A 24,307-nucleotide genomic window follows, 5' to 3' on the forward strand; every position below is an offset into this window, starting at 1 on the left:
TTCAACATATTTAATACAAGGTTTGTCTATGTTAAAAATTGGTTACCATGATGACATAATTCTGTGGTTGAAATTTCACCCTCAAAACAACAGTTAACGTGGATTACTTTTTTCAAATCAAATGTATTTACCACATGGATTCCACATCACAATACATTGACAAATTACATTGAAACAACGTTGATTCAACCAGCTTGTGCCCAGTGGGATGTGTGTGCTAACAGATGGACATGTGTATAAAGAATGTATAATCCATATACACACAGGAGTGTGTGATTCTGTGTTCTCTCTCCCCCTCACTTTTCTTCCTGTCATGTTACTGCCTGTGAGCTGTAATTACAGGGAGTGAAGAAGGTAGGGTTGAGGGGAGAACAGAGAGAGAGGGAAATTGAGACGAGTGCTAGTGACGGAATGTGCAAGAAAAAAAAGGAAGAGATATTCAGTTACATTCCATCATTGACCTTTAACCTAATACATTTTCAAATGACCAGGTGCACTCTCTCATGGCTGCTTCATGACTACCTGCCCGAGAGACAAGAAACTTTTGTTCCGGTTGCCTCGAGCTCAGACAATGATATTTATGCCCAGTATTGAGTGACCTGTTTAATGATTCTACAATGTGGCAGTAACTAGATGTGCTTTGGCATTCCAATAGAACTGTTCATGAAATTGTAATCCGGAAGAGGTTAACGGTTTAATTGACATAAGAACACATACTGTACAAAGGTCTATTTACACCAGAAATACAGGTCATGTCTATAAAAAATAACAGCAATAATAAAACCTAGTCCAAAGATAGACCTCACAGATTGTCTTGGTTGACTATTTGGACTTGTAACATTTGTACTAACACATAAGCGTTCACACACAACCAATAAACGTGTTTTAACAGCAAAGTAGTGATCAGTGAAATCACAGAGACATGTTTGTTTTTACTATCCTTGTTGGGACCAAACAATTGATTCTCATACAAAATCATATTTTCCCTAACCCTAATTGTAACCCAAACACCTATGTCTAAAATGGCCTTTTTCCTTGTGGGAACAAGCAACATTTCCTCCACTTATCTGAATTGTCCTTATTTTACTATCCTTGTGCGGACATCTGTTCCGCACAAGGATAGTAAAACAAACACACACACAAACATATAACCTATTGTGCAATAGCCAAGAAAACATTGTGTGAAGGCCAGGAATGTCATGTAGTATTTCAGAGGCAGACGCAGTTTAACATTTTAGTGGCTAAGGAATAGCTAATGTTATGTTGTAGGACTAGGCCTAAACCAGGCAGCCTATAGGCAGAACCTAATAGAGAGGCCTACACTGCTAAATAAGCCTATATGTAGGCCTTGAATACAGAAATGTCAGTTTAGATCTCGTAATTTCTTCCCAGACTCTTTGGCATTTTTACAGCTGTACAGCCATTTTATAATCCTGGCATTGCGCTCAATGACCGATGTCCCCTGTCGAACAGTTTCATGCATCTCCTCTTCCAGTAATCCTTCGTTACTGTCCTCGCCACTATTCCGTGTGAACCCGCCATCTGACGTCGAGATGCTGACGCTTCGGATTTTATTGACACGTTCATCCGAACATGCGGAAAAGTTATCTTTGCCCAGGGACTCTATGACTTCGCCATTCAGTCCACAGTATTTGAAGAAGGCATCAAAGTCGGCAAAGTTTTTGGAATATCTTGAGCTGATGTCAGAGTGAGAACGGCCGACCCCTTTGCGAGTCCTCCTCTGAACTTCCGCTACTCTTTTGTGAGTGGGTCTCTGCATCACACCTGGGGACACCTTTATGTCCGTCCATTCTTCATCTGTGGATAGAGATTGTGTTTCTGGCTGTATGGGTTTCGAATAGCCAGCCTTTGAATCAAATTCCTTGGCAAGTCCTTCGGGTGTCGTAAATTTGGTATACATTTCCTCTGCCTCACATTCCTTACCTGATGCCTCAGGTAGTAAACTTGCCTTATCCAGAGAGCCGAGCAACAACCTGCGCCCCAAATTCAGTTTATTTTTCTCACGCGTCGATGCTTTCACAAGTTCACATTTCTGTCGGTACAGTAAAAGTGAGTCTCTTCTTTTGGAGCTCGTCCGATGCACCGCATTTTTGTCCTCCGGCGGTGAAGGCCCTCCTTGCACGCTGCTTGTACCCGCAGGCGAATTCCTCCCACTGTTCCTACAGTTCAGGTTGGAGCTCCGATTAGACGATCCGTTACTACTAACAGAGGCAGATCCAAAACTAACCACGGGCTCCTGTATCGAGTTGAACACCTGTTGACTTTTGACATACTGTTTTTTACTTGCGGCAAGCATCTCCACTGCGCTCATGCGTCCCGTCTCTTCGCTCTCCAGTTCCATCTGTTTCCGAAGGTATTCCGGACCCTTCTCTAGAATTCTAGTGGCATCTACACCTTTGTTAGTCATATTGTTGGTTTTTGCTTTCAAAACACTACCCTAGCAGGCATTCCTAAACTGTATTCAGGATGTAAAGGTGTCCCACGTTACCAATCCATGTTCGCGCAGTGCTCAAATGTCCAGAAGCTCGAAGTAAGAACAATTCAATGTTCTACTGTACAAACAAGCTCGTGCCTTGTCCAAGCACGTACTAAAGCGGGAGTGTTCACCTTTCTGCTTAAACACATTACACAACCCCATCCCGTCTTGCGCAAGACCAGGTTGAACCAAACAAGTGGTATGCAAAGTACACCTGATCATCACCACAGTTTTTGATATGTACCCCCCAAATTTTTTAAAACTGGTTACAAGTAAATAAGTTATTTTTTGTTGATGAGTAAACCTAACTACATTTGTTGAAACCAAATTTATGATTAAATGCCAACTGTTATATTTTATTATTAACAAATCTATATTTCATGTCAACACTAAACTTGCTTTCCCATTTGGTTAAACCTAACAAACAACATTGATACAAACTAATATTTAATGTTAATACAACCCATTTTTAAAAATATATATATATATTTTATCTCCGCAGGAGGCCTTTTGGTAGGCCGTCACTGTAAATAAGAATTTGTTCTTAACTGACTTGCCTAGTTACATAACGGTTAATAAATAAAAGTAAAACAAATAAAAGTAGATTTTTCACTTTGGAGTTACCTATCCACATTTCTTTAATTGAGTTACAAGCAATTAGATACATTTCCTGTAAATAAAGATATTAAGTTGGTTCCATAACATGAACTAATTTCACGATTTACCAAATACATTCTTTATAATAGTTCAAATTTACTGGCTACAATATTGTAACCAAATGGTGGCAATCTTGACAATGGAAACCTTTCCATGGTCTTTCATATCACATGCACTTATACAAATATAATTAGGGATTCAGTGCTGGCAGAGTATAGGTATAAGCTTGATAATATTAAAACATAACACTTTAACTGAAATGACATTCACACACTGAAAGCCACGCCTCCAACTCTTCTAATAGGATGCCTCTGCCTTATTGGCCCCACTGCTACGCAATGCAAATTAGCATGAGGTGTTGAAAGCAATTTCACTCTTTCTGTGAAAATGTTATCACCTACATTGCCATTGGATGCAATGAAACCACCCGACTTTATATCCGGCAAATCCCATGGAGCGACATTAGAAGTTCCTGCAGTCATGTTACAAGTTCAAACACTTGAAGGTGTGATGTTCTGTTGTAGGCTATAGGCCCGAGATTGACAGGTTTTAAATCCCCCCCATATCATCGTTTTGAACTTCTAACTTGGTAGGAATAGTAACCCACTGGGCACAGACCTCAATTCAACATCTATTCTACATAGGTTCAACACAATTTCATTGAATTGATGTGGACACAACGTTGATTCAACCAGTGTGTGCCAAGTGGGAAGGAAGGGAGTGGTTTGTGACACACAAGAAAAACCACGGGGTAACGCTCAATCTGATTGAATCAAGACCCTAATTCTAGAAGGATTAAAAGGGCTGGAGTACAGCAGAGTCTATCTGGAAACTAGTGACGCGTTGCCACTGATCAAACCAATCAAGTTTTTTGCATGGGTGTAGTTGACTGGCAGCAGACTGGGCTGTGGGGGAAGTAGGCCAGGTACTGGTGGCAGCAGACTGGGCTGTGGGGGAAGTAGGCCAGGTACTGGTGGCAGCAGACTGGGCTGTGGGGGAAGTAGGCCAGGTACTGGTGGCAGCAGACTGGGCTGTGGGGGAAGTAGGCCAGGTACTGGTGGCAGCAGACTGGGCTGTGGGGGAAGTAGGCCAGGTACTGGTGGCAGCAGACTGGGCTGTGGGGGAAGTAGGCCAGGTACTGGTGGCAGCAGACTGGGCTGTGGGGGAAGTAGGCCAGGTACTGGTGGCAGCAGACTGGGCTGTGGGGGAAGTAGGCCAGGTACAGGTGGCAGCAGACTGGGCTGTGGGGGAAGTAGGCCAGGTACTGGTGGCAGCAGACTGGGCTGTGGGGGAAGTAGGCCAGGTACTGGTGGCAGCAGACTGGGCTGTGGGGGAAGTAGGCCAGGTACTGGTGGCAGCAGACTGGGCTGTGGGGGAAGTAGGCCAGGTACTGGTGGCAGCAGACTGGGCTGTGGGGGAAGTAGGCCAGGTACTGGTGGCAGCAGCCTGGGCTGTGGGGGAAGTAAGCCAGGTACTGGTGGCAGCAGACTTGGCACTGGAGGATCAGGTTGGACTGCAGTGGGAGCAGCCTGGGTGGGGATTGCAGCAGAGAAGTCAGCAGTAGTGGTGGTGAAGTCATCCAGAAGACTACCAACTGTGGGGTCCATTGCATAGTCCTCAAAATCAGTCTCCGAGTCAAGGTCCATGTCCTTCATGGCCTTCTCAGTCTGCCTGAGCAGATAGTCCATACACCAATTAGCTCTCCTGAAAATGAAAAAGACAACAGAATGCAAAACGAGTAAAAAATAAATGAATATGATTACAATATCTTCATCAAAACATTGACACATAGTTTTGTTTCTGCCATGTTTTAATGGATGTAATGCTATTAGTTAAGAAATGACAGTGTGTTATGTACTGAGGTTCCTCTTCAAGGCTGTAGCAGAAGAGAGCACTTACAGAAGCTCTACCAGAGCTGGCCGTGCCCTGAGAGACAGCAGAGACAGTGGTGGTCTTCACAAAGGCTGTAGCAGAGGGGGTCTGGAAGAAAGGTGAGGTGGTCTTCACAAAGGCTGTAGCAGAGGGGGTCTGGAAGAAAGGTGAGGTGGTCTTCACAAAGGCTGTAGCAGAGGGGGTCTGGGAGAAAGGTGAGGTGGTCTTCATAGAGGCCCGTAGTAGGGCTGGAGAGGGGCCGGTAGAAAGGTGAGGTGGTCTTCATAGAGGCCCGTAGCAGGGCTGGAGAGGGGCCGGTAGAAAGGTGAGGTGGTCTTCATAGAGGCCCGTAGCAGGGCTGGAGAGGGGCCGGTAGAAAGGTGAGGTGATCTTCATAGAGGCCCGTAGCAGGGCTGGAGAGGGGCCGGTAGAAAGATGAGGTGGTCTTCATAGAGGCTGTAGCAGGGCTGGAGAGGGGCCGGTAGAAAGGTGAGGTGGTCTTCATAGAGGCCCGTAGCAGGGCTGGAGAGGGGCCGGTAGAAAGATGAGGTGGTCTTCATAGAGGCCCGTAGCAGGGCTGGAGAGGGGCCGGTAGAATGGTGAGGTGGTCTTCATAGAGGCCCGTAGCAGGGCTGGAGAGGGGCCGGTAGAAAGGTGAGGTGGTCTTCATAGAGGCCCGTAGCAGGGCTGGAGAGGGGCCGGTAGAAAGATGAGGTGGTCTTCATAGAGGCTGTAGCAGGGCTGGAGAGGGGCCGGTAGAAGGTGAGGTGGTCTTCATAGAGGCCCGTAGTAGGGCTGGAGAGGGGCCGGTAGAAAGTTGAGGTGGTCTTCATAGAGGCCCGTAGCAGGGCTGGAGAGGGGCCGGTAGAAAGGTGAGGTGGTCTTCATAGAGGCCCGTAGCAGGGCTGGAGAGGGGCCGGTAGAAGGTGAGGTGGTCTTCATAGAGGCCCGTAGCAGGGCTGGAGAGGGGCCGGTAGAAGATGAGGTGGTCTTCATAGAGGCCCGTAGCAGGGCTGGAGAGGGGCCAGTAGAAGATGAGGTGGTCTTCATAGAGGCTGTAGCAGGGCTGGAGAGGGGCCGGTAGAAAGGTGAGGTGGTCTTCATAGAGGCCCGTAGCAGGGCTGGAGAGGGGCCGGTAGAAAGATGAGGTGGTCTTCATAGAGGCCCGTAGCAGGGCTGGAGAGGGGCCGGTAGAATGGTGAGGTGGTCTTCATAGAGGCCCGTAGCAGGGCTGGAGAGGGGCCGGTAGAAAGGTGAGGTGGTCTTCATAGAGGCCCGTAGCAGGGCTGGAGAGGGGCCGGTAGAAAGATGAGGTGGTCTTCATAGAGGCTGTAGCAGGGCTGGAGAGGGGCCGGTAGAAGGTGAGGTGGTCTTCATAGAGGCCCGTAGCAGGGCTGGAGAGGGGCCGGTAGAAAGTTGAGGTGGTCTTCATAGAGGCCCGTAGCAGGGCTGGAGAGGGGCCGGTAGAAAGGTGAGGTGGTCTTCATAGAGGCCCGTAGCAGGGCTGGAGAGGGGCCGGTAGAAAGTGAGGTGGTCTTCATAGAGGCCCGTAGCAGGGCTGGAGAGGGGCCGGTAGAAGATGAGGTGGTCTTCATAGAGGCCCGTAGCAGGGCTGGAGAGGGGCCAGTAGAAGATGAGGTGGTCTTCATAGAGGCTGTAGCAGGGCTGGAGAAGGGCCGGTAGAAAGGTGAGGTGGTCTTCATAGAGGCTGTAGCAGGGCTGGAGAGGGGCCGGTAGAAGGTGAGGTGGTCTTCATAGAGGCCCGTAGCAGGGCTGGAGAGGGGCCGGTAGAAAGGTGAGGTGGTCTTCATAGAGGCCCGTAGCAGGGCTGGAGAGGGGCCGGTAGAAAGGTGAGGTGGTCTTCATAGAGGCCCGTAGCAGGGCTGGAGAGGGGCCGGTAGAAAGATGAGGTGGTCTTCATAGAGGCCCGTAGCAGGGCTGGAGAGGGGCCGGTAGAAAGTGCAAATGGCTGATTATTATATAACCTAATATGAAAATGATTTATGAGTAAACAGTATTAAAAACAAATATATAGGTAATCAAAAAAGCTATTTTTATTTAACTAGGCAAGTCAGTTAAGAACAAATTCTTATTTTCAATGACAGCCTAGGAACAGTGGGTTAACTGCCTTGTTCAGGGGAAGAACAGCAGATTTTTACCTTGTCAGCTCGGGGATTTAATCTTGCAACCATTTCAGTTACTAGTCCAATGCTCTAACCACTAGGCTACCTGCTGCCACCTATTGACTGGTTAAGCTATGTAACATTTACACGAGCAGGCTTTCTAGGCACATCGTGCTGAAATGATGAAGGAAATACAGAAGAATATTGATATGAATACCGACAATTTTCTTTCTCCATCATGTTTTGATTGATGTACATTGCCTTCGGAAAGTATTCAGACCCCTTGTCTTTTCCCACAATTTGTTACGTTAAAGCCTTACCCTAAAATAGGCTAAAAACAAACTTTTTCCTCAGCAATCTACACACAATACCCCACAATGACAAAATGAAAACAGGTTTATAGATTTTCTTTTGCAAATGTATAAAAAATAAAACAGAAATACCTTATTTACATAAGTATTCAGACCCCTTGCTATGAGACTCGAGACCCCTCGGCAAGACGGAACTGCTCTTCCTCCCGGGGAAGGACTGCCCGTTCCATGATCTCGCCATCACGGTTGACAACTCCATTGTGTCCTCCTCCCAGAGCGCTAAGAACCTTGGCGTGATCCTGGACAACACCCTGTCGTTCTCAACTAACATCAAGGCGGTGGCCCGTTCCTGTAGGTTCATGCTCTACAACATCCGCAGAGTACGACCCTGCCTCACACAGGAAGCGGCGCAGGTCCTAATCCAGGCACTTGTCATCTCCCGTCTGGATTACTGCAACTCGCTGTTGGCTGGGCTCCCTGCCTGTGCCATTAAACCCCTACAACTCATCCAGAACGCCGCAGCCCGTCTGGTGTTCAACCTTCCCAAGTTCTCCCATGTCACCCCGCTCCTCCGCTCTCTCCACTGGCTTCCAGTTGAAGCTCGCATCCGCTACAAGACAATGGTGCTTGCCTACGGAGCTGTGAGGGGAACGGCACCGCAGTACCTCCAGGCTCTGATCAGGCCCTACACCCAAACAAGGGCACTGCGTTCATCCACCTCTGGCCTGCTCGCCTCCCTACCACTGAGGAAGTACAGTTCCCGCTCAGCCCAGTCAAAACTGTTCGCTGCTCTGGCCCCCCAATGGTGGAACAAACTCCCTCACGACGCCAGGACAGCGGAGTCAATCACCACCTTCCGGAGACACCTGAAACCCCACCTCTTTAAGGAATACCTAGGATAGGATAAAGTAATCCTTCTCACCCCCCTTAAATGATTTAGATGCACTATTGTAAAGTGGCTGTTCCACTAGATGTCATAAGGTGAATTCACCAATTTGTAAGTCGCTCTGGATAAGAGCGTCTGCCAAATGACTTAAATGTAATGAAATTGAGCTCAGGTGCGTCCTGTTTCCATTGATCATCCTTGAGATGTTTCTACAACCTGATTGGAGCCCACCTATGAAAAATGCAATTGATTGGACGTGATTTGGAAAGGCAGACACCTGTCTATATAAGGTCCCACAGTTGACAGTGCATGTCAGCCCAAAAACCAAGCCATGAGACCGAAGGAACTGTCCGTAGAGCTCCGAGACAGGATTGTGTTGAGGCACAGATATGGGGAAGTGTACCAAAACATTTCTACAGCATTGAATGTCCCAAAGAACACAGTGGCCTCCATCATTCTTAAATGGAAGAAGCTTAGAACCACCAAGACTCTTCCTAGAGCTGGCTGCCCGGCCAAACTGAGCAATCGGAGGAGAAGGGCCTTGGTCAGGGAAGTAACCAAGAACCTGATGGTCACTCTGACAGATCTCTGGAGTTCCTCTGTGGAGATGGACAACCTTCACTGCAGCACTCCACCAATCAGGCCTTAATCGTAGAGTGGCAAGATAGAAGCCACTCCTCAGTAAAAGGCACATGATAGCCCGCTTGGAGTTTGTTGAAAGGCAACCAAGATTGAACTCTTTGGCCTGAATGCCAAGCGTCACATCTGGAAGAAACCTGGCACCATCCCTACGGTGAAGCATGGTGGTGGTAGCATCATGCTGTGGGGATGTGTTTCAGCGGCAGGGACTGGGAGACAAGTCAGGATCGATGCAAAGATGAACGGAGCAAAGTACAGAGAGATCCTACTCCAGAGCACTCAGGACTTCACGCTGGGCCAAAGGTTCACTTTCCAACAGGAAACACTAAGCACATAGCCAAGACAACTCAGGAGTGGCTTCGGGACAAGTCTCTGAATGTCCTTGAGTGATCCAGCCAGAGCTTGGACTTGAACTCGATCAAACATCTCTGGAGAGACCTGAAAATAGCTGTGCAGCGACACTACCCATCCAACCTGACAGTGTCACACCCTGATCTGTTTCACCTGTCTTGTGATTGTCTCCACTTCCTTCAGGTGTCGTTGATTATCCCTGATGTCTTGTATCCCTGTTTCTCCTGTCTCTCTGTGCCAGTTCGTCTGGTTTGTTTTTCAAGTCAACCAGCGTTTTTCCCGTACTCCTGCTTCTATTCTCTTTTGGTAGTCTTCCCGGTTTTGACCCTTGCCTGTTTTCTGGACCCGCCTGCCTGACCATTCTGCCTGCCCTGACCTTGAGCCTGCCTGCCACTCTGTACCTCTTGGACTGGTTTTGACCTTTTGCCTGCCCACGACCATTCTCTTGCCTACCCCTTTTGGATTGTTTAATAAATATCAAGACTCAAACCATCTGCCTTTCGTGTCTGCATCTGGGTCTCGCCTTGTGCCCTTATAGACAGAGCTTGAGAGGATCTGCAGAGCAGAATGGGAGAAAGTCCTCAAATGCAGGTGTGCCAAGCTTGTAGCGTCATACCCAAAAAGACTCGAGGCTGTAATTGCTGCCAAAGGTGCTTCAACAAAGTACTGAGTAAAGGGTCTGAAAACTTATGTAAATGTAATATTTCCATCCGTAAATTAGAAAATATGTAACGGTTTTCTTCCTCTTCTGAGGAGGAGTGGGAAGGATCGGACCAATATGCAGCGTGTTAAGTGTTTGTCATTTTATTAAACTGAACTGAACACTACAATACAAAGTCAACTAAAAGAACAACCGAAACAGTTCCTTCTGGTAACTAATACAAAGACAGAAAACAACTACCCACAACCCATAGTGGGAAAACAGGCTGCCTAAGTATGGTTCTCAATCAGAGACAACGATTGACAGCTGCCTCTGATTGGGAACCATACCAGGCCAAAACCAGAAATACAAAACATAGAACAAAAACATAGAATGCCCACCCCAACTCACGCCCTGACCAAACTATAATAGAGACATAAAAAAGGAACTAAGGCCAGGACGTGACAAATTATTTCTAAAAAACTGTTTTGCTTTGTCATTCTGGGTTATTGTTTGTAGATTGATGAGGGAAAAAAACATGTTAAATACATTTTAGAATAAGACTAACGTAACAAAGTGAGAAAAAGACAAGGGATCTGAATACATTCTGAAGGCACTGTAAGTTCTAGGTATTAGTTCTAAAATTACAAGAGTGCAAGATGTAGTAGGCACAATATCAGACTCACAGAGGCCAGAGAATGGGTTGAGGCACTCACAGAGTTTGTAGACAACTTGGCTGGGCTACGGACAATTTGTGTTTGTAAAAATACAGTGCCTTGCGAAATTATTCGGCCCCCTTGAACTTTGCGACCTTTTGCCACATTTCAGGTTTCAAACATAAAGATATAAAACTGTGTTTTTTTTGTGAAGAATCAACAACAAGTGGGACACAATCATGAAGTGGAACGACATTTATTGGATATTTCAAACTTTTTTAACAAATCAAAAACTGAAAATCGCAGCAAAAGGTGGCGCTACAAAGTATTAACTTAAGGGGGCTGAATAATTTTGCACACCCAATTTTTCAGTTTTTGATTTGTTAAAAAAGTTTAAAATATCCAATAAATGTCGTTCCAATTCATGATTGTGTCCCACTTGTTGTTGATTCTTCACAAAAAAATACAGTTTTATATCTTTATGTTTGAAGCCTGAAATGTGGCAAAAGGTCGCAGAGTTCAAGGGGGCCAAATACTTTCGCAAGGCACTGTATGTAGTTGCATGAAGATTATTTAAGGTTATATTGTTATAAACACAGATCAATACAAACCCAGATTTGCAAAACAAAATTCACCGCAATTTCAATCTTGTCTCATCACTGCAACTCCCCAAAGGGCTCGGGAGGCATGCGTCCAGATAACGCTTTACCAATTGTGCGGCACCCTACGGGACTCCCAATCACAGCCGGTTGTGATAAAGCCAGGGATTGAACCCGGGTTTGTAGTGACACCTTTAGCACTATAATGCAGTGTCTTAGACTGCTGCACCACTTGGGATGCCACAAACCAAGATTTTGACAAGTTAGCCTGTATTTAATTTACCCGAGCAGGCTTCCTTGCCAAGTTAAGGTTTGTTCTTGCTGCAGTCACATGAGAGCCCCCAAAACCTTTGCCTTTTGAACTGCAAAATATATATTTTTTAAACTCATAGTCACAATGAACAGAGATAACCAAGTCCCCTGTCAAAAGGATTATCTGAATCGGTGTTCTATCATTGCGGCAGAGCCACTGTAGTTGAGGAAAATGTTGTGACAAAGAAGTTTATATTTACCAATGACAACAAGTTGAATGCAGTCCTCAATGGAGTAGTCTGAACAGCAGACCCAGAAGCAGGCGCTGGCAGAACTGTGGGTGCTGGCCCAGCAGGTCCCCTGGTAGAGTCGTGCTTCAAATATAGGGGCGGGGGAATACAAAGACAACAAACACTGCAGTATGGTATCTATTTTCAGTAAATCAGAAAAGAGAATACATGTTGTTTAAGCTCCTCCCCTAGCAGAGTTGTCCACGGACCTGCATTGTACAATTCTCTATCTGTAACAATACATAAGGAAGCCTGTGTTAGGAAGTCCCCTGCTGATGACTGCACCATCTCCCAGCCCACTCAAACAGCTCATCCTCAAAACCTGAAATCGGAGGTCAAGGGCTGATGAACGCTAGCGCTCTCTGGACCTTTCCTCAACCTGTTGTTGTTGGTTGACAAGATCACAGCTTGGGACTTTGACACAGTGTATAGTCTCTTTGTTACAGTATGCAATGACAATTTGATGGCCAAATATTATAATAAAGGTTCTGTTTACCAGTCGTAAAGGCCTACATTTAATGACAGGTATTTCTATTGCAGTCATGCAGTATGTTTTCCAGATGAACACAACATTCATGTCATAGGCCTATGCATGTTTTCCCATTATCTTGTGTCATAATACATAGTGAGACTCTAAAGAAATAACATGTTGCCACTGTAGCATTTGATTGATTGATGCTCGCGAGCATTTGTCTCCCTTGATACAAGAAATAAAACATAATTAGCCAATCAGTTGTCCCTGGGTTGCAGCAGAACGCCCCCCAAGGGAGGTCAGTTTGGAATTGACTGCATACCAATCAAATCACTTCCTTTGCAAAATGTCATTTTCAGAAAAGCGTATCTGTTTCTGGTCTGCTTGTGTTGATGTCCTGCAGTAGCGAGCTTGCTAAATCGTCCCTATCCTAAGCCATGGATGGAGATGGGGATTTGAACTTAATTCTCTGTACAGGCCAATGATTATGATGCCGATTCTGATCTGAACCATAAATTAATATGTTGTGCCACTGGCCTGAGACGATTGAAGTTCAATAAGTAGCTAGCTAGATAAGTTAGTTGGTTCATTGTTGCCCATGCGAGGAAGTCAGGCTAGCAAGCATTTTAGCTAGGTAACTTATGACAACAAAAACTAAAAGTGTACTGTATGACAGAGCCATAGATCGTTTTGACAACATGAAAGAGAGGAGGATGGCATTGGAGTTCAACTAGTCTACAAGTAGGGCGAGTCAAAATGTGTATTTTTTTACCTGCGGGTGCACGCACGCATGATTTAACTGTTGGTATGAAATGTTTGCTTTGTGGACTTCACGGGACAGATGTTGCTTTCCGGTTTTGTGATGAAACAGACATATGTGTGGTTGAATTTATTCCGCCACTGTGTGACTGTTGTCTTTGTTGTCTCTGCATTATTGCATATCACGGTGGCGTAAGAACGAATGCGTTGTAGGGCAAACAATGCAATTATCACAACATAGGTTGTAATATGGCTTTTTTACTGTATTGACTTCCCTAGTGATTTTACCCCCCCCCCCCCCACACACACACACGCACACACGCACACACGCACACACACGCACACACACACACGCACATACGCACATACACACATACACACACACACACACACACACACACACACACACACACACACACACACACACACACACACACACACACACACACACACACACACACACACACACACACACACACACACACACACACACACACACACCACTACTGAGTACTGTACAACAATAGTGCATAGTTCTGACTGGTCTTCAATAGGTCATATCTCTTCCCATCCCTTCTAGAGGTCAAAACCTCACCATGATACGATGGGAACGTTGTTGAGGTCAAAACAAATGAGTCCAGGAGGGAGCCACCAAAACAGACTGACTAACCCCCTGATTAATTTCAGCACTCCCTTGTTAGACAAGATGGAGTTCTTCTTTCTGGCTCTCTTTCTCTGGGCGTTGACCCATTCCAGTGAACGTCTGTTTGATGCCAGTAAACCTTCATGCACTCCCTATGGAGATCTGGAAACTCTCTGTGTGTGTATGTGTGTGTGTTTGTAGTGTGTGTTTCTTTGTCTGTATTTGTGTGTTTGAGTTTATAATCCTATTCATGCCAGAACCTGGCTGTAAAATGTTCATAAAAACTGAACACGATTTTGTAATGTACAGTAAGTATTTCCAGGAATCACTGTTATGTTCTGATTTCCCTGCTTGTTTAACCTCTGACCTATGTGGGTACACAAACAGGCCTAGTGAAGCACTGTACCCTGAGTGATAAATCCTGCTTTCACCCTCTAAATGTAATGTCTGGACATTTAAAAGGAAATTGGCCTTTACATCCACTATTACATCCATTATGTTAGGAGACAAAAACTCTTTCACCCTCCTGTAATTGAAAACATGGAATCAATCAATTTAACCACAAACATGTGTATGTGTGAGTCAAGCTGGAGATATAGGCTGTCAGACTTGAATTAACAGTCAAAACAGTAGATGGCAGCATGTTCATGGTTTGCATAGTTTGAAAACCATTAATGTGTTGTTGCATTATGATTAGTTGAAATACATTATCTGATGTTGGCCAGGCTGTAATGTTTGTTTGCTGTTCACCTGACGGAATACCTTCCCAAGAGCAACATTAGGGAGGACACATATCTTTCCTATTTTCTTTCAATAATAAACTGCTTACAACACATTACTGTATATTTTGCATTAGGTCATTGTTGTAACAGCCTGTTACAGAATTGCTGCCTGCTCAGTTTGCACACAGGGTCATTGAGAGGAATCAATCAAAAAAAGTAAAGGTGTTATTTCATTCAACTCATTCAATTAGAGAAACTGAATTTAAAATAATTGTTTTCTCAAAAAGTCTATTGACTTGTACTACATGTTCTAGCTAACAGTTGATTGGTTACAATTACAGTCACCCTTTCACTTGATTGGCTGTCTTGGCTTGTAGAGCCTCACTCTCACTATTCATTGGAGGTTTTTGGTGTTCCTCTGTACTATGTCCTCACTTTCCCCGTGAATAATGACCTTGTCCTGAAGAAATCCCCAAGAACATGTAGTCCTTGGCGAGGACAATGTACAGCAATGAGAAGTGTGTGATTTCTCACAGGGGCCTCCTCATGACAAGGCTTTAATCTATTACTCTTTGAATGTTGTTTTAGTAGTTAACCGTCGAATTAGATGGCCAGAGACTCCATAGAGTATGACACAAACATGCTTGTAGATGCTCGCACACACACACACACACATAAATAAAATAAAATAATAACATCCACTTTCATTTATAATAATTTAAAAAAGATAACGTTGTTTCTTGGCTTTGTGTTTACAGCCAGATGGTTCTATATTCATTTCTATATATACATTTGTGATATGTAGCATATGTAATTTTTCGGTTTTTACTGTCATTTAAATATTTGAACACTTTGTATGTAATGTTATCACCCTACTGAATATGCCCATGGATCCACATCAAGCTCCCAATTTACTGAAATGAGATTTCACAGGAAACTCAGTTGCACAGATATTTTGGTTGGTAATTACTGTAGTATTCAACCTATTTATGTTTGCAAAACTAAATTAAATGTCTCTCTTTCTCTCCCAACATAATTTAACAGGGTTGGTTCTAGACCAATCGCAAAGCCACAAACCGCCTCAAATTCCAGACAACCTGTGGAGAAAAACAAAGCTTTAGTGAGTGAAAACTGTCCATAATCTACTCGAATTTAACAATGTCCTCTGAAACATTAAAAAAATGCTGGAAATCTAGAGGAGAAGATGAGAGGTTAGCCACTCTGCTAACACTGGCGGAGCCAAGCACATTCCACATGAGCGCGTGCCATTGGAGTGAAGATCCCCAGAAAGGGATATTGAGCGTGTTGCAGGGAGGCAGCTCAGACCACAGCATCATCCTTCTTGCCAATCTACAAACTGGTAATAAGACCACCCTATAATAATGGGCTCTATGTAGTTCAACTTGCCTCCTCACACAGATGTGCTGTCAGTGGAAATGATAACCAATCAATCAAACGCATTCTTCCCCCCCATAAGATTTTTGTTAGGCTTGGTATGTCAACCGTTTATCATGCCACGAGGAGACATAAGCCTATAGATTTACATGTGGTTCACATGATAGAGGATCTTGGACACAATAGGGGGGCATTTGGAAAACAAAAGGAAATTGAAAAGTGTTTTATTCAGGCTTTTGGGGATTCATCTCTTTGGAAATTACTATTTTTGTTGCACAACAGCCACAAAAGTTCAGTACGTTACAATATTTCCCTGACGATCCTTCCAGTTAATACATTTGACAAATCTCAAAAGAAAGGCCTAATGAAAAGACAAGATCCCATGCATCACTCATTGGCACTATCGTAGACCAATAGATATATACAGAAAATACTTTTAGGGGTGGATGCAACATATGAGGGATGTGTTGCACTGTGAGTGTATCCTAAATAAATAAAGGGGATTGAACATCATGTCTGATGGTCCCACTTTGTTGGGCGACCTGCGCCAAAGTACAGACACAGTCTGCTGAACCCTAAGCAGATCCTTGGCTCAGATATGTCTTAAATGTGAAATCCAGATGTGACAAGTATCTATTCAAACCGATTATACGCCCGTCCACCTTTCCCTTCAACACGCTCTCTCTCCCTCCATTCTGGATCTCATAATGGTTCGGGGACAGGGGTCCAAAGAATTCAACAGATTCAGACACACAACCTCATTAGTGGGTTATATTGGTGAAAGGAAAATGGGTGGCACACTGAGAGATGACCCCGGCACACACCCTGGGCCAACCACCACTCCCCCTCCATACGGCCTGTCAGTATGGGAGCTCACTATAATAGCAGTCTTGGCACCCGCCATAGACTGGCTCACATTGAAGTCTCTGATTCATGAAATAGAGATTTCTGAGGTCTGTTTGTGATTATGAGCAAGAATAGCTTAATGGTGAGAGAGAGAGAGGGAGAGATGAGAAATAGAGGCAAGACAGATATATAATGTACAAAGACACAGGGGTAGAGAGAAAGAGACAGGGGTAGATAGACAAGGGTAGATAGAAAGAGACAGGGGTAGAGAGAAAGAGACAGGGGCAGAGAGAAAGAGACAGGGGTAGAGAGAAAGAGACAGGGGTAGATAGAAAGAGACAGGGGTAGATAGAAAGAGACAGGGGTAGATAGACAGAGACAGGGGTAGATAGAAAACGACATGGGTAGATAGAAAGAGACAGGGGTAGAGAGAAAGAGACAGGGGTAGAGAGAAAGAGACAGGGGTAGATAGACAAGGGTAGATAGAAAGAGACAGGGGTAGAGAGAAAGAGACATGGGTAGAGAGAAAGAGACAGGGGTAGCGAGAAAGAGACAGGGGTAGCAAGAAAGAGACAGGGGTAGAGAGAAAGAGACAGGGGTAGAGAGAAAGAGACAGGGGTAGAGAGAAAGAGACAGGGGTAGCAAGAAAGAGACAGGGGTAGAGAGAAAGAGACAGGGGTAGCGAGAAAGAGACAGGGGTAGAGAGAAAGAGACAGGGGTAGAGAGAAAGAGACTGGGGTAGAGAGAAAGAGACAGGGGTATATAGAAAGAGACAGGGGTAGAGTGAAAGAGACAGGGGTAGAGAGAAAGAGACAGGGGTATATAGAAAGAGACAGGGGTAGAGATAAAGAGACAGGGGTAGAGAGAAAGAGACATGGGTAGAGTGAAAGAGACAGGGGTAGAGAGAAAGAGACATGGGTAGAGAGAAAGAGACAGGGGTAGATAGAAAGAGATAGGGGTAGAGAGGAAGAGACAGGGGTAGATAGAAAGAGATAGGGGTAGAGAGAAAGAGACATGGGTAGAGAGAAAGAGACAGGGGTAGATAGAAAGAGATAGGGGATAGAGAGGAAGAGACAGGGGTAGATAGAAAGAGATAGGGGTAGAGAGAAAGAGACATGGGTAGAGAGAAAGAGACAGGGGTAGATAGAAAGAGATAGGGATAGAGAGGAAGAGACAGGGGTAGACAGAAAGAGATAGGGGTAGAGAAGAAAGAAACATGGGTAGAGAGAAAGAGACAGGGGTAGATAGAACGAGATAGGGATAGAGAGGAAGAGACAGGGGTAGACAGAAAGAGATAGGGGTAGAGTAAGGTCATGAGCACAAACATTAGTCTATCAACCCAAACCACTTCTCTCCTCCTGACCTGGAACATTATATTTCTTGCAATTCATATCAAATCTCTACCTGCTTGTTATAAAAATACATTCTACCCTTTAATGTGCTACTGTCTGTGTGCATCATCTATTAATTGTGGTTTTAGTGATTCATTCACAACAATTAACAGCACTCTTTTAGACATGAATGAACCCCTTTGAGTCATTCATTAAAACCGTCTCACAAATTACAAGATGTAATTGCTACAAGCATCTTTGCGTGTAACCCATCTTTAATGAGCCGTTATGCATACAGCACTAATTAACAGGCCTAAGGTCACTTCCTTGTCATTCAGCAGCTGATAAACACTGTTTATCTTCTTACACTAATTGTCAACTAATAACATCATCAGTGGAATAATTTAAGAGCATGTACGCAAAACAACACAATCGGGCAAAAAAGGTGTAGTCATTTTATAATGGTTATTTGTTTCTTCTTGTAGGCCTACAGTAGCAAAACAAAATAAGAAGTTGCAAAACATATATTTAAACATTTCCTTTTGGCTTTACAAAGCATTTTCACACAAAAATGCCCCAGGACAATTGCACAATGTCAATTATGACTTCTGACCACCTGTTGCCCTCCAATCATTGTAGTCCAAACACTGGATCAGAGGATAGTGTTTTTTATTTAGTTTGGCTTTTGTTGCTTTAGCAAATATCAACTAAGAGAATAACTCTCCCTTTCAAAATGGCTGCCATTTCAGGCAGACAAGAGTACACTTAATTTCTTTTGCAGTAAATTAGCCCACGTCCCGGAGACAGCTAATTTAGTGAGGTAGCTATCATTATCATGCACTTGAACAATAATTACTTGAATGTGCTGAGGAAATCTACAGATCAGTGCCAACCGTAATAATCTTTGCATGGCTGGCATAGACCATTGGAAGATATATATGTGGAAAGAACACATTTTCTTTATTCCACTTGAATAGACAAACTGATGGATGAACACCTGGTCAAGTGTTTTAAAAAGCGATGAAAGGTCTAATTGTGATCATTCAGATTTATGTTCTTAGAGTTTTATTAATACCATATTAGATTAAAACCTCTTAAGGATTAGCCCCTTTTTAAAATGTTCTCCTAAAATGCCAAATTTAACTGCCTGTAGCTCAGGCCCTGAAGCAAGGATATTCATATTCTTGGTACCATTTAAAAGGAAACACTTTGAAGTTTATGGAAATGTGAAAGGAATGTAGTAGAATATAACACAATAGTTCTGGTAAAATATTTTTTTTTGTACCATCATCTTTGAAATGCAAGAGAAAGGCCATAATGTATTATTCCAGCCCATGTGCAATTTATATTTTGGCCACTAGATAGCACCAGTGTACGTCTAAAGTTTTAGAATGATCCAATGAACCATTGCATTTCTGTAAAAGAAATCTGTATCAAGACTGCCCAAATGTGCTTAATTTGTTAATTAATAACTTTTCATGTTCAAAATTGTGCACTCCCCTCAAACAATAGCATGGTATTATTTCACTGAAATAGCTACTGTAAATTGGACAGTGCAGTTAGATTAACAAGAATTTAAACTTTCTGCCAATATCAGATATGTCTATGTCCTGGGAAACGTTCTTGTTACTTACAACCTCATGCTCATCGCATTAGCCTACGTTAGCTCAACCGTCCCGGGGAAGGGACACCGATCCCTTAATGTATTCTCCCACATGAACCTCTGAGCTCTCTAAAACAACATGAAAAAGATAATACTGATCTATGTGAACCAGTACAAATAGGAAATACAGTGTATTTTTTTGTAAAAATTACCAAAGGGCAGCTTGAGTTATGGGTCTATTTCCTGTTTTATTTTCCCTTGTTCGAATCAAAGTAAATACAATTTAAACCGTGTTGAAAAATGACTGGCCCCAGTCAGACAGGGCCAAATAAAGGGCCAAATACAAATAATTCTCAACAAGAGCCAAACATCCCTTTAAAAATATGCACATATTTACTTTTATCCATTAAGATTCTTGCATGTGTGGCTCTCCAAAGCAGCATGACATGAATCACTGAGTATTGGTTTTCTGCACAGCCTCAGAAATGGTTGACTCACCCTGGCTCTGATGCTGTATTTCTCTCTATCCAAACAGAACACGACTGCCTGGTAGAAACGAGGTGATGTGAGATCCCCAATGGCCTCAACCAATCACAGAGCCCCAAAGATAGTCCATTTGTCTAGTAGAACCTCATGACAACCAATTACAAGACTTGAAAACCATTCTGGTCATTGTATTCAGAATTGGTCCAACTCCCTGATGGAGTATCAGAGTCAGAGAGAGTTTGGAAAAGTCACTCCTCAGAAATCAGAGCTCTTAGTTTTTTATCTGACAGTTATAAGTGTGTGGGGAATAAGACAGAGTAGGCCTATAGGTCTAATCTGCATGTGAGAGGAAAGCTCATGGTAAACAGGCTGTACAACAGCCAGAAAGAACAACAGCCTGTTGAAATAAACTCCATATTCAGTCAGGACTTTCTTAGGATTTCCTTGTGACCTGCATAGTTCCTACTGTACCTCAGTACAACAGTCTCTCTTGTCTGAACATCACGTTACATTTACGCTATCTACAAAACGTTGAGGAATTCAATAAAATAGCCTACCTTTGGGTACGAAAAGCTCATCTCGTTGAGACGGCAGGCAAAGTACAGCCTAGGGCAGTGGTGTCACGCCCTGACCGTAGATTGCTTTGTATGTTTCTATTTTTCGTTTGGTCAGGGTGTGATGTGGGTGAGTATTCTATGTTGTATGTCTAGGTGTTGTGTTTCTATGTTTAGGCCTGGTATGGTTCCCAATCAGAGGCAGCTGGTTATCGTTGTCTCTGATTGAGAACCATACTTAGGCAGCCTGTTTTCCCACTATGGGTGTGGGTAGTTGTTTTCTGTCTCTGTACCAGACAGGACTGTTTCGGGTTTGTTATTTTTTGTTCTAGTGTTCAGTGTAATTAAAATATCATGAACATGTATCATGCTGCACCTTGGTCCTCTCCTTCTTCCACCTACGATAGTCGTTACAAGTGGTTTTCAACCTGTGGTCCGCGGACACTGCAGGTGGTTCATACCGATTTCATAGTTCATACTGTACCTCAAGCAAGCATAACTTTTCAGGGGAAATATAGTGGCGTTAAAAATAGGACAAAAAGGTATGCTAAAGGAGATTGCAATCTGGGGTGAACCTGAGGAGAAGAGTGGGGTTGGTCTGTGCTTGAGCTGGACGTCACATACGGATCTGGAATGTGTTTAAACTGGGTTCATATTGCAAACATGGATTTTTAGAGGAAAGGAGCCTGGTTGCCTTGCAAAGCTTATCCAGGCTGGCCGAACAAGACTCACAGGAGGTGACAAAAGATTATTTGCTCTAGCTGACCTTTCTGACCCTACTGTAGGCCTATACAAGTTTCTTTACATGTGAAAATGTAAGCATCCAGACTACATTGGCAACATCTTCTTATTTTCTTGAGAAGTGGGACATACTTCTATTAATCTATCAATAGAATATGAATAATCACAGTGACTCACTCTTACTATTGGGTCATGAACCAAGTTTGCCCATTCATAGATGGTGATGCTAGACATTTATGTCTATTCACAAAGGGCAGAGCCCCAACACTCCGACGGTGTCCTGAAGCTCTGTCTAAACATCAATACGTCTCACTTGCAATACGGTTTTTGAAATATTTGGAACTTAACTTTCATATCACGAGATTTGTTTTCTTCAAAAAACAAAATACTAAATTACTACACACCTTTATAGGGTTGGGTTTCCCGCAAGGCCATATTTCCATGTTACATCGCTTGTTTACAGAAGACAGACGGGAGACAGAGGCACCCACTTGTGCTAATTATCTATCTAGTATGCTCCGAACACTTATGTGTAACAGAAGGACGCCAGAAAAGTGCTGTAACTGGAAAAGACTGTCGACTGCAACTGTCAAAACCAGTTAAAACTGTCTACAGTAAGTGTATATTTTGCTTGTGGGAAATTATTTTGACGTGATATGAAATGAAAGGGCTTTGTGTTCCCGCTCAGCCCAGTCAAAACTGTTCGCTGCTCTGGCCCCCCAATGGTGGAACAAACTCCCTCACGACGCCAGGACAGCGGAGTCAATCACCACCTTCCGGAGACACCTGAAACCCCACCTCTTCAAGGAATACCTAGGATAGGATAAGTAATCCTTCTCACCCCCCTTAATGATTTAGATGCACTATTGTAAAGTGGCTGTTCCACTGGATGTCAGAAGGTGAATTCACCAATTTGTAAGTCGCTCTGGATAAGAGCGTCTGCTAAATGACTTAAATGTAATGTAATGTAATGTGTTTCTCGAACCGTATTACAATTGAGAATTGATTCACGTTTAGATGGAGTATTTGGCTGTTTTGGCAGCCACAGCAAGTCTACCTCAACATCATTTATAAGGTCCTTGGACGTTAAGGAGTAAAGGTAGGCTCGCCTATACTCCTTCACAGTACATTCTTGGGATAGAAGTAAGTCAAAAGTCAGCCACGGGAAATGCATTATTGAACACATTCTTTACCACTGACCAGATTCAGTCACCTCTGTTATCACTATCAACATTTAACACTGTGACTTTTGATTGAGTCATACTGAAAATATTTGGGTTAGTTTGTAAATAGATTTGACTTGAATAAAAATGGGCTAGTTACGGATGTAGGATCTTAATTTGAGCCAGTTTTGTTACAGCAAGAAAATAATCCTGCAGCAACAGGATATGTGAATTATTATGTAGATTTTAATTCATTTACATTTATTTAGGGGTTGGTACATTTTTCTTCAGGGAAAATCAAGTTAGAATTTTTAAAGTGGAAATAACAGACTTCGGAAGTCTTTTTAAACCTCAAATACAGTACACATTTTAAAAATCTCCTGCAACAGGGCGATCAAGTTAAGATCCTACATCTGTAATATCCTCTTATTTCACTGAGTTGATACCCTGTCCACTCTGTCCACTAGAAGGTGCAACAGGTGTAATCTCAGCACTCAGAACCACAACAGGTGTAATCTCAGCACTCAGAACCACAACAGGTGTAATCTCGGCACTCAGAACCACAACAGGTGTAATCTCGGCACTCAGAACCACAACAGGTGTAATCTCGGCACTCAGAACCACAACAGGTGTGATCTCGGCACTCAGAACCACAACAGGTGTAATCTCGGCACTCAGAACCACAACAGGTGTAATCTCGGCACTCAGAACCACAACAGGTGTGATCTCGGCACTCAGAACCACAACAGGTGTAATCTCGGCACTCAGAACCACAACAGGTGCAGCAACATTCTCTCTTTTCTGAGCATCACATTACATTTATTTTATTTACCTACAAAATGTTGATGAATTCAATAAAAAAGCTAATCTCTTTCACCACTTCCACCTTGGGACGGAAGGCCAAGTATAGCCTAAGGTGCAAAAATGTTAATACTTATTAGGTAGGCTAAAAGTAGTGGTAGGAGGGGTATGTAATAATTAAAAGGCTGGCAAAAATGACAATAATTGACTCACAAAACAGTCAAACACTGTCAAAAATCTAAATCTGCTCTGGCCCCCCAATGGTGGAACAAACTCCCTCACGACGCCAGGACAGCGGAGTCAATCACCACCTTCCGGAGACACCTGAAACCCCACCTCTTTAAGGAATACCTAGGATAGGATAAAGTAATCCTTCTCACCCCCCCCCCCCTTAAATGATTTAGATGCACTATTGTAAAGTGGCTGTTCCACTAGATGTCATAAGGTGAATTCACCAATTTGTAAGTCGCTCTGGATAAGAGCGTCTGCCAAATGACTTAAATGTTAAATGTAAATGATGACTTGAGGCAGAAAGAATAACACACATACCATGTTCACATGCTAATAACTAAGCAAGTCAGTTAAGAACAAATTCTTATTCACAATGACAGCATAGCTACAGCAAATTAGGGTTGAGTGCCTTGCTCAAAGACACATTGACAGATTTTTCACCTTATCAGCTCGGGTATTCGAACCAGCAACCTTTCGGTTTCTGGCCCAACGCACTAACCGCCAGGGTACCAGCCTGACTGCCAAGTGTGTGGGCATATGCCCCACCCCATGGCTGCACTCCTGCCCAGTCGTGTGCAAATATATATTTGTGTTCAGTATACAGTCGTGGCAAAACGTTTTGATAATGACACAAATATTAATTTTCACAAAGTCTGCTGCCTCAGTTTGTATGATGGCAATTTGCATATTCTCCAGAATGATATGAAGAGTGATCAGATGAATTGCAATTAATTGCAAAGTTTCCACTGCATTTCAACCCTGCCACAAAAGGACCAGCTGACATCAT

At 43.7% G+C, this 24,307-nt stretch overlaps 1 protein-coding gene across 1 annotated transcript; it reads right to left on the reverse strand.

Moving 5' to 3' along the window:
* Window positions 1–681: 681 nt before the first annotated feature.
* fam110c (family with sequence similarity 110 member C) lies at window positions 682–2,604 on the reverse strand. Its single transcript, XM_064991253.1, has one exon. The coding sequence runs from the start codon at window positions 2,426–2,428 to the stop codon at window positions 1,364–1,366; it is 1,065 nt and encodes a 354-aa protein (XP_064847325.1). The 5' UTR covers window positions 2,429–2,604; the 3' UTR covers window positions 682–1,363.
* Between the last annotated feature and the right edge of the window lie 21,703 nt (window positions 2,605–24,307).

The sequence above is a fragment of the Oncorhynchus masou genome, chromosome 16 (genome assembly GCF_036934945.1).
Source record: "Oncorhynchus masou masou isolate Uvic2021 chromosome 16, UVic_Omas_1.1, whole genome shotgun sequence".
NCBI lineage: Eukaryota > Metazoa > Chordata > Actinopteri > Salmoniformes > Salmonidae > Oncorhynchus > Oncorhynchus masou.

Coding starts and splice junctions, on each gene's coding strand:
- fam110c (XM_064991253.1), bottom strand. CDS start 2,428: ATGACTAACAAAGGTGTAGATGCCACTAGAATTCTAGAGAAGGGTCCG.